Source organism: Dysidea avara, chromosome 13, assembly GCF_963678975.1.
Source record: "Dysidea avara chromosome 13, odDysAvar1.4, whole genome shotgun sequence".
Lineage (NCBI taxonomy): Eukaryota > Metazoa > Porifera > Demospongiae > Dictyoceratida > Dysideidae > Dysidea > Dysidea avara.
The window spans coordinates 4,127,187-4,141,199 of record NC_089284.1 but is presented as its reverse complement, the minus strand read 5'-3'; the positions used below and the strand labels follow the sequence as shown (position 1 = coordinate 4,141,199).

Sequence of the window (14,013 nt, the reverse complement as noted above, 5' to 3'; positions counted from 1 at the left end):
GTTGTTTTTGCTCAATCCGGCAACATGCATGTAAATCAGTAATGCATACATTTGGTCATTCTGCAGTGGATTCTCAAACCTGCAGATACTACAAGTAGTTTTCTGCAGTATAGCATTGATAACTTCAAGTGGCATGCATGCTAGCTACATGAGTGTGTGTGTGTCAGCTGGTGTCAATTCTGATAGTTCTTATCTTCTGACAGTCAATGAGGACACAAGCTGCTTCATTGGAGCCACCACAATAGTGCGAAGAGGAGAATACTGTTAACAGTCGACCACTTTGTTGTAGCTGCATGATGAACAACACACATGGATTAGACAGAAAAAGACAACTATCAAGTAAACCTCACCTGGAAACCAGACTGTTTCACCTCATGTGCCCGTATCACATGTGATAATTCATTTGTTGACAAGTACTTTTCAAGAGCTTGAGAACTATAGGAGGGTTAGGGTTACATAGATGGATAGAAATTTTTGAGAATAAAAAAGGGAGGCTTGTTGATACTTTCAAATGTATTTCTAGAGTAGGCTGCTATATTTTAAGATAAAAATTTTCTTGGAACAAAGTTTTTTGCTCCCCCTTTTTCCTCAAGAGTGTTTGCACTATACATACCTGAACAAGTGTGCAGTTTGTCTCATTTCATTATCCATGAACCCTTTACCTTTTTGTAACTCCTCCTTGATGTCATCTGTGACGTCTTCATCTCTGTGACAATAAAGAACATTACAGGAATGAGTTTTACACACAGTGCCCACAAAAAAAATTTTTGGTGGCCATATATAGAGCAGAGTGCACACGTGAGCACATACATTTTGCATTGAAGGTTTAACCAAGCGCTCACCATATTTCACAAATACCATTCAAGAGTGCACTTCAAGTTTAGTCTATTCAGCCGGTCTACCCCATTCAACCCCACTACTCCAGGCACGTAATCTTAAAATCTAAGGGGATCACGTGTGTAAGCGTTTGAAGGTGGAATCAATGTGTAATACTATAGGGATACCTAATGTACGTGTATTTTAGCACAATAATTGTTGAAGAAAGCCAGGTGCATACTATCATAACCTCCCAGGGTATTGAAAAAGAAAAGCAGACACTGCTAGCTTGGCCTCACAGAGAATTAGAAACTCGCACACTTGCCTTGCAATAAGGATTTGCTGTTCATCTTAAGAAGCACAGGTAACGTTGCTAAACATTTCTACTATCACTTACTCCTCGTCACATATTAGAAATATGCAATTAACAGTAATAAATTTCAGAAGCACTTATATCATGTCCAACCTCCTCTGGCCATATATCATATTTTATTTCCCCATTATTCAGATGAAAAATGTTTTGTTATCTTTGATACATGTATATCATTTGGTACACACTAGCTGTAATTTACTAATTTTATGGTATTAATCACTCAATCAAACATTAACTTCATTAACAAGTACGTAGTATTAAAGATCTGCAGAATAACAAATGGCCTCACCTCAGTGGATCATTCCACATCAGGTCCCAAGCCAACAAGCTGTCCATCTCAGGATCTGACAACTCAGAAGGTATTCCTTCAATATCCTTCAGTAACCCGTTTCCATAGCCATGATAGGGGATACCACCATGAAGACACAGGATCTGTAACAAGCACCAACCAGTATTGAAATTAGCACTAAAATAAAATAAATGCATGAAACAATTAAGTGAGCAACTTCTTCAGAAAAATTGCAGTACTGAATGTGCAAGGTGGCTACTCTAGTTCAGTTGAAATATAATTACAAATTATTTACTGTTTAGCCAAATTCTAAACTCCAATTGGTCCCTCCCCTCCTCCACTACTCTACAATATTCAAACCTTGTTATCAACGACAGCAGCCAGTGGCATACAGTCGAAGCAAATGTTGATGGCCTCCCACACCTCCAGACCCCAGTCCATGCCAAACTTCTCTTCACACTCACTGTAATAAGAACCAGTAAACAAGAATGGATGAGAAACCATTATTATCCTGAGACTAAATGTTGGGAACTGTAGCTTATTTGTGCAAACAGGTGTATTAAACAGATTAAAACTAAGTGGCTATCTTTGGAGGTCCTTTTTAGAGGGACTCAAAGTACACCATTTATGTATAACTAACACTAACCTCTTAAATGTAAACTGCTCTTGTACCATGCGTATCTCATGGTTTCCTCTCAACAGCAAGAACTTGTTAGGGCAGAGCAACTTTTGAGCAAATAAGTAAGCGATCACCTCAATTCCATGGGGTCCCCGGTCCACGTAGTCGCCAAGGAACACAAAGGAGGATGGAGTGAGCAGTGGACCCATCCGCCATAACATCTTCTCAAAGCACATTAAATCATGGAAGTTGCCGTGAAGATCACCTGTAAACAATAGCAACACTATCAAACTAAAGGATAACTATAGTATTGAGACAAAAACATCATCAACTCTTAATACAAACACAAAGTGAAGAACACCTTGCTTCAATATAACATCATATCCATAGAGCGGTTAGGTTAAAATAGTCACAGGGCTACCTACCTAGCACATAGGCAGGAGAGGGTACATGCAACAGACGAGATTCCTTAATTAGCACCATCTTCACTTGTTGACACAATGTCATTATACAGCTTGCTACTGTTGCCATGTCAACAGGACCCCAGCTGAAGGCTTTCTTTGGTTTGCCACGTCCATTGTTTGCCAGACTTCGTTCAAAGTAACGCAGTCCAGATAACATCTCATTGGACACCGAATTCTAAATAACACAGGTGAAGAGGATCACTGCATGTGTAACACACAGAATTGTTAACCTTATCAAAGGCATGTATGGATGAGAAACGCTGAAATCCAGGTTTACTGTGCTCTAGTAGTGTCTTAACACTCTTACTAACTGCATCTGTATTGGCTAGTTGCCATAGTGATTTGACATCTGATAACAGTCCACTGCTGCGCACTTGTACAAAGTGTGTTGCTATGCTGTAGCCATATGCCTCGAGTTCAGACTGAGCAGTCTCTTTAGCTCCGTCTGCTCCTAAACTGTTTGTCTCTTGTTGTGGGCTGTTTGCCTCATATTCCATGTCTTCGCTTTCATCATCATCAGCTTTATACTTCTTGGCAGGAACAATTTCAGGTAAGACACCTCTATCTTTTGATGACTGTTGCTGCTGCTGTTGATCTTGCTGTTGCTTTTGTTGTTGCTGCTGTTTTTGCTGTTGCTGTGAAAGCTGATTCTGCCTACCCACAGGGGAGATTGCTGCACGCAGTAGTAGAGATGTTCCTCGAAACTTTAGCTGTCCCACAGCTGTAGTGAACTGCTTCAGAGACAATTCCTCCTTCGCCTCAGTCAACTTGCTACATGAGAAAAAAGATATCACTGTACTAGTGTTGTGTAATATGGCTAATTTTGTATATTGCCTATCACAATTATTGCTCTTTTTTTACCACGATACAATAAATTATCACAATATACAAATTGTATGAAGTCATGTGCTAGTATTTGAGTATAAACCATGTAAAATAGTCCCTAACATGCACTTTCCTCTGCAAGTAAGTCTGTTACAAAGAAATTAATACTGTCCTGAACATCATTTTCTGATGAAATTGCTACACCATCATATATCCGACATAACGATATTAATTTTTTATCACGATTACGATATAAAATTTAATATATCACGATAATCGATATATTGCACATCACTGCACCGTACATCACAACACATCGTTACTCACTTCCACTGCTGTTTAGCTGCATCCTCTAATATCTCATCAGTAGCAAAGGGCACTCCCTTTAGTTTGGATATCTCTGAGTATACTAGTCTACATTAAGTAATACAGAGATATGCTCACACTTATACTGGTATATGCATTTGTACACACAAAGCCAGGAGGTAGACATGCAGGTGAAACTCTAAATAATTTTTTTTGGTAAGCTGAGTGCAGGTATTGTATAATACTTATTAAGTTGCCAGGGATAGAGAGTAGCTTATTGCAGCCATCATGACAGTCACAGCGCAGTTTTATATTGCTTTGAAGTTACAGGCTCTGAAAGTAAAATATGTTGACGAAAACAACAAGGAGGACGAAGACAGGGAATATCTAACAGTATGGTAGTACTGTGTAAGTAGGATTCCCTCCCCTCCTCCCTCCCCCCCCCCCCCCCGAAAATGACGCACGCCGCCTAAAATGCCACCTTCAAAAATCATCCTAGAGACATCTTACACCACGAAAATCACCTTTACGGAATAATATTAGTCCATCTAGCATGAAATACAGCATTAAACACTTACCGGTGACCGGATATAGAATTTTTTTTCTAAATCACCAAAACGTGAAATTTCATCAGACTTACTCACTCACTCACTGACCACAGTTGCAAACCTAGAGGCCAAATGAAGCAGCGCACGGCCACCATTTTACGCCACAATAATAAACTCACCAGTGGGATGTGCCTTTTGGGGTTCCAACGAGTGTAGGCCTTCTACGCCTTGTCATTTATTTTATCTTCAATCAGGCTGCTTGTCTTCTTCATCCAACAAAACCATATCGAGGCGTTAATCTTCCGTATCAACACTTTCTTTCAGCAGCATATTTAGATGCCACAGAATTATTTCAGAGCTGGATTTCAGAAGCGCTTCAGTCCCGGCGCTACTGTAAGAGGCATACTAGTTAGATATCTGCAACTTCGTGATTGGGATCCTGTTCGGGATAGGTTCTTGACCACACCCATCAAATAAAGATCTAGGTGGACTAATGATGATAGTGCGGAGACCATTTGCTTAACAGTAAACAAGATGACTTCACCTGTCTAGCTAGCTGCACACCTCTTTGTTGACTAGAGATACTCTAATAGAACAGTCACACTAATACAACAGATATTCTAATAGAACAGTCACAAGTTTCGCTGTAACTAGCTGTGCTACAACAAAAAACTAAACAAACTAGTGTTTAAAAATTGTTAATTTAAAAATGAAGTAGAAATCTATGCAATAAAAAGTAGTGAAACAAGAGATGAACGATGGTATTACAGCTTAGCTCGGTGGGAAAGTCTCTACTTTGGCACATTAGCTAAAAATTTTGTTCAATGCCAAAGTAGGGACGTTCCCACCAAGCTATGCTGCAATACCATTATTCATCTCTTGTTTCACTACCTTTTATTACATAGATCCCTACTTATTTTTTAAATTAACAGTTTTTAAAAATACTGACACTATTAAGAAAATATGGCTTGTGGTCTATATATACCAGTGCAATAAAATAAATTAAGTAGGGTTCCATCGATGAAAAGTAGTAAAACAAGAGATGATGGTAGCTATGAGGGAAATCCCCTACTTGGAATGTGGACAACATTTCCCACATTGCTACAATGCCAAGTAGGGATTTCCCTCATAGCCACCATCATCTCTTGTTTCACTACTTTCCATCCCTGGAATCCTACTTCATTAATTTATTGCTACTTTAGAGCACAGCTATAAAATACACTGCTACTGTGACTGCTGTATTAGAGTATCTCGATGTCACTACTCAGCTATGCAGTAGGTTAAGCTGGGGGCGTGGTACAATATCTTGTTTTCCACGGAGCTGGATCATTTGAGGGGTGTTTCCTCAGCAACAGGTGTCATGAGGTGCTCTGATTGTTGAAGGGGGCGTGGCCCTTTATATTAGCTGCTACCTGATACTACCAGGGATACTACAGTCCGCTAAGTGCCTCAAAATTATGCTCCTTCAAGGAAAGAGTCAATACAGAAAATTATTGCCTTTGTATGGTTTCCTGACATGAAGATGTAGACGACCATTTAATTTATCTATATATATAAAGCCGTCTGTCCGTCTACAATTCCGATGGGGTCCAACAATTTTCTCGCCAGCCAATGCACGTATCAAAGCGCTTTTTGTGCCAAACTAAGCACTCATCATCTAAGAATTACCTCGCTTTTAAATGAAGCGACAAAAATTTGCTTGAATTCTTTCTGTAAACCGCATGCAAACCGCAAGTAAACACCTATTCCATTCTGCTTTTATATACAGCTTTTATAGATGCTGTAACCACAAGTGACATCTAGTCCATGTGGTAGAACGTTAGGCTTGACCTGGTAGGGTGTGAGTTCGACTTCCCCTTGTATTGCTTTTTTCAAACCTTTTGGTTACAACTTTTCTTCAACAACCTTTTTCACAACTTTTTTTTTTTCATTTTGGCAGCCTTTTTGGTAAAAGGTTTTTCTCACTCTACAGTGAAGGCTGCGTATTAGGGACTGACCAAAAGTGTCCTGATTATCAAGGTTTCCTGAATTTTCAGTTCAGTTACATGCTAAGGGAGCATTACCAAGTGTCCAGATTATGCAGGTGTTCTCATTTTCAAGCGTCCTAATTAACAGGTTCTATTGTATTGGATGATTATAGTTTGTGGTAGCTAATTTTACTGCACAAAAGTGATGACAATAGGTGATAATAGTCAGGAGTAGCTTACTCACACAGTACTGTAAATGTAGGGATCATGGAGGTTAGAGATGATGACAATAGGTTGTAGTGTAGTAAAGGGAACAGGAGGGAGTGTTGTAGTATTGTTAACATACAAAGCTCAGCCTGCACTGTAGGCATGTACTGCACCCTACCATTACGTCAGTAAGTTAATTGTCATATGTATGGCCTACATGACAGGTACTATACTAATATCACGTAATATGTAGTTTGCGCCTGAGTGGTAGACATAATATTATAGGTATGGACAGGTAGTACAATATTACAGTTGTATTTGCTTATGTAGCTACACACAGCTTTCCTGTTTAAAATTATCTGTATGCTGACTATGCTCACATCATTCCAGTGTACTTGCAGGATGGCCTAATGGTATTTAATGGTCTTTAAAAGTGACATTCATTATACATGCATTTAGCCTCTATCCTTGTGACTGTGGTCAGGCAGTGAGGCAAACAGATGGTGGTAACACATATTCACAGTAGAAATACACTGAACCTTTACACAAATGCACAATCATTTACTCCAAGTCATAGCCAATAGGTATACAATCTCTCCATGCACAACTAAAGCCTACTATATACTAGCAGGAGCTCACTGCAAGGCAGTACCTGAACTGAGTGTAGGTCATCAAATCACTCATGTCAGAGTAGTAGTTGAAGATCAATTGACAACGATACTGAGCACATAGTCCTGCATGACTGCTGGTGGGGTCTAGAGCTGCCATTGCTAACTGGAACTGCTGTAAGGTGAGTCCTCCTTGACTAGCACCATCACTGATGTGTATCAGTACTCTGTGTAGAATGGGTGAGTTCTGTATTTTATACAGTAGTGTTGTGTACACCAGGAATTTAATACTTCTTGCAAAGTATCTGTATCTGTGTGTGCATGTGTATGTATGTGCAAACATGTAACATATATGCATGAACTTGTAAGGGTGGTTTCCACAATGCCATTTTCTGCATACTCAACAAACTGTCACTACTATCAACACCAACACAGCAAACACATATACAATTGTGACAATTGAAGTGTGTACATTATTTAGAAACAATATACTGTCACTCTACACACACGCACGCATGCACGCACACACACACACATACTTGTAATACTTATTAGCCATGCTAGTAGAGCAGCCAAGCTGGACTAGTAGAGCACAAAACTTCTCTTTTTTCATCACACGATCTTCACCACACAACTTCCTGAACTGGTCCGACAACTTGGCCAACTCTACAGCAAGTGAATTACATTACACTTCATGGTACCGAGAGTTAATAATAGTGGTACCACTATTATTAACTCTTGATGGTACCCATTTATAATAGGAGTCAGAAAAATGTTTTGCACATTCATAAAAACTGTGGGACCAAGTGACTGAGAACAGGTGCCCTGATTATCAAGCCCACAAGTGTTAGAGCAATGGCATAACTAAGTGACATGTCAATAGCACATTAATTATGGCTGATTGATGTGGTAAGTATACTTGATGTATTGCTCTTCAAACTATTTGAAAATGGGGAAATTTTTTGCTGATTTTGCGGTTTTGGGTGTTATCAGCAAAAATTTTACCCTCGAAATATTTAGACCTCCATAATAGTCTAATACATTTCGGGAGTGTTTGCAAATCCGCAAAAATTTTAATTTTAGCAACATTGTTCAACCTCGAAATATTTGCCCCTCGAAATATTTAGGCTATACGGTATATAGATGTACAAGAGTAGTACGGACATACCAGCAGTCCCATATTCAGCTTGTTGTAATATTTTGTCTTCCCATGACAGCTCCTCTTCAATGTACTGCAAAACAACCCCACCTCCTTTCTGAGCCATACCTCTGTCTTCCTCCATGATGCTTACACATCGTAGCACAAACTGCGGTTGTAACAACATGTCCGGTGTATCATTGACAAGCCTCTGTATGTCTTTTAACGTCAACCACTTCTTATTCACTGCTACACCAGCCCCCTCACCAGTCCCACCCATATCCTTGCTGCACAGACTTGCTCTGTAGATGGCGACGATGTTAATGGTGGAACCATGTGGAGGCTCTAGCTGCTGAGCAGTGTATTCCACCTTAACCAGTCCAGTAACTGACAAACTGAGACCAACATGCTGCATGAATAAATAAGTGCAAATATGTAAACAAAAGTTGTCATCACAGTATAATATAACCACTGAGGCTAAGCTGTAAACAACATAATATTACGTACGTGTGAAAAGTCTCACCTTGACAAAAGCTGTCTCTAAAAACTCAGTAACGTTCACGACTGCAGTGATGTCGTAGCAAGGAATGGAGAGAGGCGGGTCCGCGTTGGGGGTATTTAGTTGTAGGAACAAGTACTTATTAGCTGCCCCAGTCTGTTCTGATTTCTCCTGAACCACCACGACGCCCCAAACCTTTCCGCTCACGCTGCTACTCGAAACGCTCATTTTGCGTTTTTTGTTGCGCGCCAATTGCAACTGGCGCCATTTAGGATTAGCGCATGCTAATTAAGCGAAGGGTTGAGGTGTAAGCTTTCTCTCGGAGTGCAAACCAAGGAGAAGAGAGTCTCGAGGGGAGTTGGAAAGGGGATCTAAAGCTTAAGCTCCAGAGCTTCTAATGGCACAACGTGATACGTTACAGTCAGTGGACCTGTCTCATGGCGAACTAGACCTTCACCAGCTAATGCTGAATCGCTCAAAGTTGAAGTCCGCCGTGAGAACGTCCACATTGTTGGCAGGATTTGCTATAGTAAGTAAACGAACCTACACGTCCTGTAGTAATGACCTATACTACCTTAGGTAGCAATGGTTGAAGTAGAGCTACAGGACCAGCACAGTGACGGGCTGCTTATTCCATTTGCTATCATCACCTCCGTCCTCATCTTTGTACACATGTTGTCCCTTGTGTTGGCCACCTATATGTTACCAGAGTTGGATGCTCTTGCAGCCATTCCTCGTGTCCAGCTGACACGACGCCCCATGAACATTGCTAACAGTTTTTGTATCAAGCTTTCTTGGTTCCTGTCACATGGCCTTGGAATATTCCTTTTCCTGGTAGAATTTGTACTATTATCGTTTGTCAAGTTTTACCCATTGAATGATGCTACGATGTTACGTTACCGAGCTGGTATTGCAGCTGGTGCCGTGATGTTAGGATTAACTGTCGGTGCTGCAGTAGTTACCATCTGTTACTACCGTTATTCCTACATCCATCGCAATGTCCGCGGGCACAACGAGGCACTCCGCCAAGCTGATGAAATTCTACAACAACTAAATGCCAATGATCCTCTACGACCCCAAAAGGTTGACACTCAAGTGTAATGTAATACTGTAATGAAAATTTATTTGCAATGAAAAATTTTATATATAAAAAAGTAGTATCAATGTTACCTTGTATCTATTAAATTTATATTGCTATATACAAGTGATGAGAGACTGATGCTGCCATAGAAACTGTTATGTACACGCACACTTGTGATGAAACCTCAGAGTTGTTCAAAGAATGAGATTCTTGCTTCTGTTGAACCAGACTTAATCTGTGGGGCAACAAATGTGCATCCAAATCATAGAAAGAATTAACTGCTTACTTTTCTTAGAGTTGAATATTTATTCTGTCCTTTCTTGAGGTTTTCTTCATGTAAGATATCATCACGGGTCATTTGGTCCTCAACTTTCAGTACCTGAAGATGGAAATTGTTTTATAGCACACACAAGCACACACACCTCCATTTGTGACTTCAACATGGTTAGCTGTTCTGCAAGATACTGTGACTTCTGTCGGTATTGTTTCCTGAAGCAATATAAGTGACATTACATAAACTACTGTTCCATACACCCTGCAGCTATAATTTACACTCATTAATAGTTTGCAAGTCATAGGTGTATTTATTTTATTAATTCATGATTAGGTGGTTAAATATAATAGTCCATATATAGACTTTCCTTATAGCTTCAAAAGTTCCTATTTCCTTGATCTTGAACAGGAGAAACCAACAGGTATTTAGTGTGACCAGCATCTCTTATAATATAAATGTGTAATGATGATGTAATATAGACTGTGACAAAAAAATAATAATCTTTTAGTAGTTTTGTAAACATAATTGTATTGAACTGTCATGCAGGTCAACCTTGTTATAAGTGGCATAGTTGACAGGATAGCAAGGTAACTAGAGAGCAATGTCGAAAGATCTGAAAGTAGGCCAGCTATTATCCCGGAGTATTTCTCTGGGAGAAGAGTCATATGAAGATTGGATGGAACAGTGCAGAGTTTCAGACACGATAACCAAAAGTTGGCCAGACTTTGGTTAGGACTTGAGAGTTTTAGTAGACAGGGCATATCCTTTGATGTATGAGCAGCTAGCATTACAGAGATATTTGTCTCAGTTGGGTAATGAACAGGTGGATTTAGTGTAAAACAGAGGCATTACTTTTGAATATGAAATCTTTCTTAATTTAATCAACTCCTGAGGGTGTTGGAGCAGTGGCACCAGAGTATGTTGAGCCAAATGACAGTGCCCTGCTGGAAACAATGGCACAGTTGATGGCATGATTAGACAAGTTAGAGGAACAGGCATCTAAACAAACGGTTCCAAAGAAGAGAGTACAGGAACCTCCATCAGACCAATAGACAACAGCAAGGCAAAGGGTAGTGTTTTTAATATGTTGTCACATTACAACAGAACATGAAATTCGTGATTGCATGACCTGTCACGTTGAAACTGACCCTGGTACTGTGGATTCATCACTTGATGTGTGTGGGAATAATAATGTCATCTCAAAAAGAATTAGGAGTACCCACAGGTGGATGATCAATCTGTAAAGTTTCTCTGTTAAAAAGTGCAAGAGAATGTTAGGATTCCTAGCTAGAGAGAAATGGAGATTTCAGCCCGTGTTAATGGGGGCACCCAGAATTTCAGCAGCTGCTATGTATTTTAAAATTTGTTTGTGGCAAGAGCACTGGTAAAAGGTGGTGATTCTGTACTTAAACATTTGTATTCAGGAGTTAATGTGGCTACATTGTCAGAAGCTGTTGAAGTTTTTGATGATCAAAACTTAGCAAGTACACAAAATAATTTTCAACTAGAGTAGGGACCATAGCACATCGATAAACAAGCTGGAGTAGTGCACGCAATTAAATCATAGTAAAACAGTAAGTTATAGTTATATCCCGGTACGAGGGTGATATCATCCGAGTATACGGGATATAACTATTTTATATCCCAGTGCGCGGGAGTGCGCAGAAGTTTACGGATAGTAAATTAAGTTCTGGTTTGAGTTCCTGTCACTGTGCTCAAGATTTTGTCCGAATTGTGTGGAGATTCTACTTCATAGCTACAAGAGAGACCTTACATACTGCCTACAAACTGTAGCGAAGGGCGGTGTTATGAAGCAGCGGTTCCAGGTACAATTCTCCTTCGTCAGAAGTTGGTATGGTGGTGTCGCGTGGTGTGCAAGAGAAAAATAAAGACCAACAAGTGGCTACCATAGTCTGAGATAGAACGATGAAGCTAGAGGAAGTTAGTTCTTCACCATAGTGACCGTTGGGAGTGATTGCTGGAGCGAAAATCGTCACGGACTATTCTTGACATTTGTTAAACTATCGTATTGGTAACTTGTAGTGTTATTGTGTAAAGGATTAACAGTTTTCTTGTAAGATTTAGCTAGTTTTAAGTGCTGTATTGGTGTGTTTTGTATCAATATTTCCTTATTTGGCTCTTTGTTCCATTGGTAAACAATGCCATTCGCGGTTATTATGATGTCACGAAAGAGACTGAGTGGCTCCGCAACAGGGTGGTAAGTTAGTTATCACTGGGTGATAACTATTATATCAGATAGTAGCAGCGCCGCTCTGTCTAGCTGTATGGTAGTTATAACCCAGCGCGGCGCTTTGATACTCCCACGCACTGGGATGTAAGAAGTGTTATATCCTATATCCCTACTGTACTCCAAGATACCATAATGGAAATGTACAGTAGGGATATAACACTTCTTATTGTTTTACTGTGATTTAATATCGTGAAATATTCCAGCTTGTTTCAGTACTTTTTATCAATGTGCTATGGTGCCTAAAATTCCTAAAAAATTTTGTGAACTTGTTTGTTACCTTTTTTTGTAAATAATTATTATGACTGGTGAACCCATGCATACCACATCTGAAATGGTGCCACGCCCTCCATATATAACAATTATCATCTGAAAAGTGAAGTATCCATTGTTAGCTATGTTCAACCTGTTACACAGCATTTTGAACCAAGAACTGTTTGAAAAGTACCTCTGCAATCCATGCATACCAAAAGAAAGAAATGGTGCTGTGCACCCCAGTTATATCAATTATTGAAGAATGCATTGCACGTACTGCAGTATGAAGAATGCATTGCACGTACTGCGGTATGCCAAAAGGCACCTCTCGGGCCGAAGCGACATCGAACAGTGAAAATTGTCTGAAGGCATCAGTCAGTTACTTATTCAGTCATCACTAGAAAATTCTGTTAAATAATAATAATTTTTTTTAATTCTGTAGCAACTTGTTGAAAGCATTCTGGGTCGATCTGAAGGCTTGTTTGGGCTTAGTTTTGCCTACTGCCTCATCGTTGTCAGGGGAAATCGAGGCTGGCTTTAGCCTAACTTTTAGGGTGACGTTATTTCGTGGGCTACGCCTACTCCTTTGTGGTCCTACTATACTGTATGATATTGCTTCAGTTGGTGGAGGGTCTGTCTCCATTGTGTTACATGGCACTGGCAATGAATCTCCTGCTCTTGAAGATATTTTCAACAATTAGTGGAAAGTACTTCTGATCACCAGAAGCACCTTTTGTTTACACTTCTAATGGATTATGCTGATATATTCCCTGTGTCAAAGGATCAGTTGGGTCGTACAGATATTTTACAACATGAGATTGTTATTGAAAATGTTACACCCATTTGTCAAAGATTTCATAGATTGTCCGCAACAGAGAGAGGAATGTAAGAATATTATTGCTTCATCAAACAGTCCATGGGCCTAGCCGCTTTTGTGTTGACTGTTGTCCCACGAGATGATGCCCCTGACTCTTCAGTACCTGGAAATGGGCTAAGTATTGATGTCAGATACGGGGGTTTACATATTTGGTGTGTGGTTATTCATAATGATGCAATCAATTAATTTCCAACAGTGTTTTTGGTGGTGCTATAAAATGCCATGAAGCCTAGGTATTTATGGTGTCTTGTTTCAGGGGGAGGATCAGACCATGTTGAAAGCCATAGGCATGCAATATATTAATTCCATTGACCTGAGCCTCAAACCATGTATGTACTAAGTTAATATTGCAACTATATTGTCTTTTGGAGGCTTTCAACAATGTAGTCAGCTTACTATGGTTAGTCAACCCATTGTGGTCAATTGGGCTCATTTGAGTCTGACCGTTTCAACTCTTTTACAACTGTTGAGTTGCTGTCAAGGTCTGTTTTCGGTTCTCCCTTCTCATTCTCACCAGAGTGTTGTTCAACATTCCCCCGCACCAGGGCAAATTGCCTATATTAACACTTCAAGTTGATACTTTCGTAACTGAGGTAAACCTTCCAGAGCTTCCTAGGTG

General features: G+C 39.8%; 3 protein-coding genes across 4 annotated transcripts in view; 1 reads left to right on the top strand and 2 right to left on the bottom strand.

Moving 5' to 3' along the window:
- Positions 1 to 98: 98 nt before the first annotated feature.
- LOC136242182 (uncharacterized) lies at positions 99 to 8,956 on the bottom strand. The gene is made up of 13 exons (XM_066033601.1): positions 8,684 to 8,956; positions 8,191 to 8,569; positions 7,562 to 7,688; positions 7,067 to 7,249; positions 3,714 to 3,800; positions 2,792 to 3,332; positions 2,523 to 2,736; positions 2,125 to 2,362; positions 1,839 to 1,941; positions 1,479 to 1,621; positions 614 to 706; positions 351 to 435; positions 99 to 289 (listed from the first exon to the last, which is right to left on the bottom strand). Exons 1-13 carry the CDS (start codon positions 8,885 to 8,887, stop codon positions 164 to 166), a joined length of 2,523 nt encoding a protein of 840 aa, XP_065889673.1. The 5' UTR covers positions 8,888 to 8,956; the 3' UTR covers positions 99 to 163.
- Positions 8,908 to 9,888, top strand: LOC136242195 (protein orai-2-like). Its single transcript, XM_066033619.1, has 2 exons — positions 8,908 to 9,188; positions 9,239 to 9,888. The coding sequence occupies exons 1-2, from the start codon at positions 9,057 to 9,059 to the stop codon at positions 9,758 to 9,760; spliced, it is 654 nt and encodes a 217-aa protein (XP_065889691.1). The 5' UTR covers positions 8,908 to 9,056; the 3' UTR covers positions 9,761 to 9,888.
- Positions 8,927 to 14,013, bottom strand: part of LOC136242186 (merlin-like) — a 16,164-nt gene continuing 11,077 nt past the window's right edge. For both annotated transcript variants that reach the window (XM_066033607.1, XM_066033608.1), the window contains exons 14-16: positions 10,163 to 10,229; positions 10,027 to 10,119; positions 8,927 to 9,975 (exon numbers count right to left, since the gene is read on the bottom strand). In XM_066033607.1, coding sequence (XP_065889679.1) covers positions 9,925 to 9,975; positions 10,027 to 10,119; positions 10,163 to 10,229 — 211 coding nt within the window. In that variant the 3' untranslated portion in view covers positions 8,927 to 9,924. The remainder of the gene's footprint in view (positions 9,976 to 10,026; positions 10,120 to 10,162; positions 10,230 to 14,013) is intronic.

Bases quoted from the DNA above. Each gene is read 5' to 3' on its own strand.
- LOC136242182 (XM_066033601.1), bottom strand. From the start codon at position 8,887: ATGAGCGTTTCGAGTAGCAGCGTGAGCGGAAAGGTTTGGGGCGTCGTG. The intron at 1,942-2,124 runs GTTAGTGTTAGT...TTCTTATTACAG, and splicing joins GAGCAGTTTACATTTAAGAG to TGAGTGTGAAGAGAAGTTTG. The intron at 1,622-1,838 runs GTTTGAATATTG...TGCTTGTTACAG, and splicing joins CTGCTGTCGTTGATAACAAG to ATCCTGTGTCTTCATGGTGG.
- LOC136242195 (XM_066033619.1), top strand. From the start codon at position 9,057: ATGGCACAACGTGATACGTTACAGTCAGTGGACCTGTCTCATGGCGAA. The intron at 9,189-9,238 runs GTAAGTAAACGA...ATACTACCTTAG, and splicing joins TGTTGGCAGGATTTGCTATA to GTAGCAATGGTTGAAGTAGA.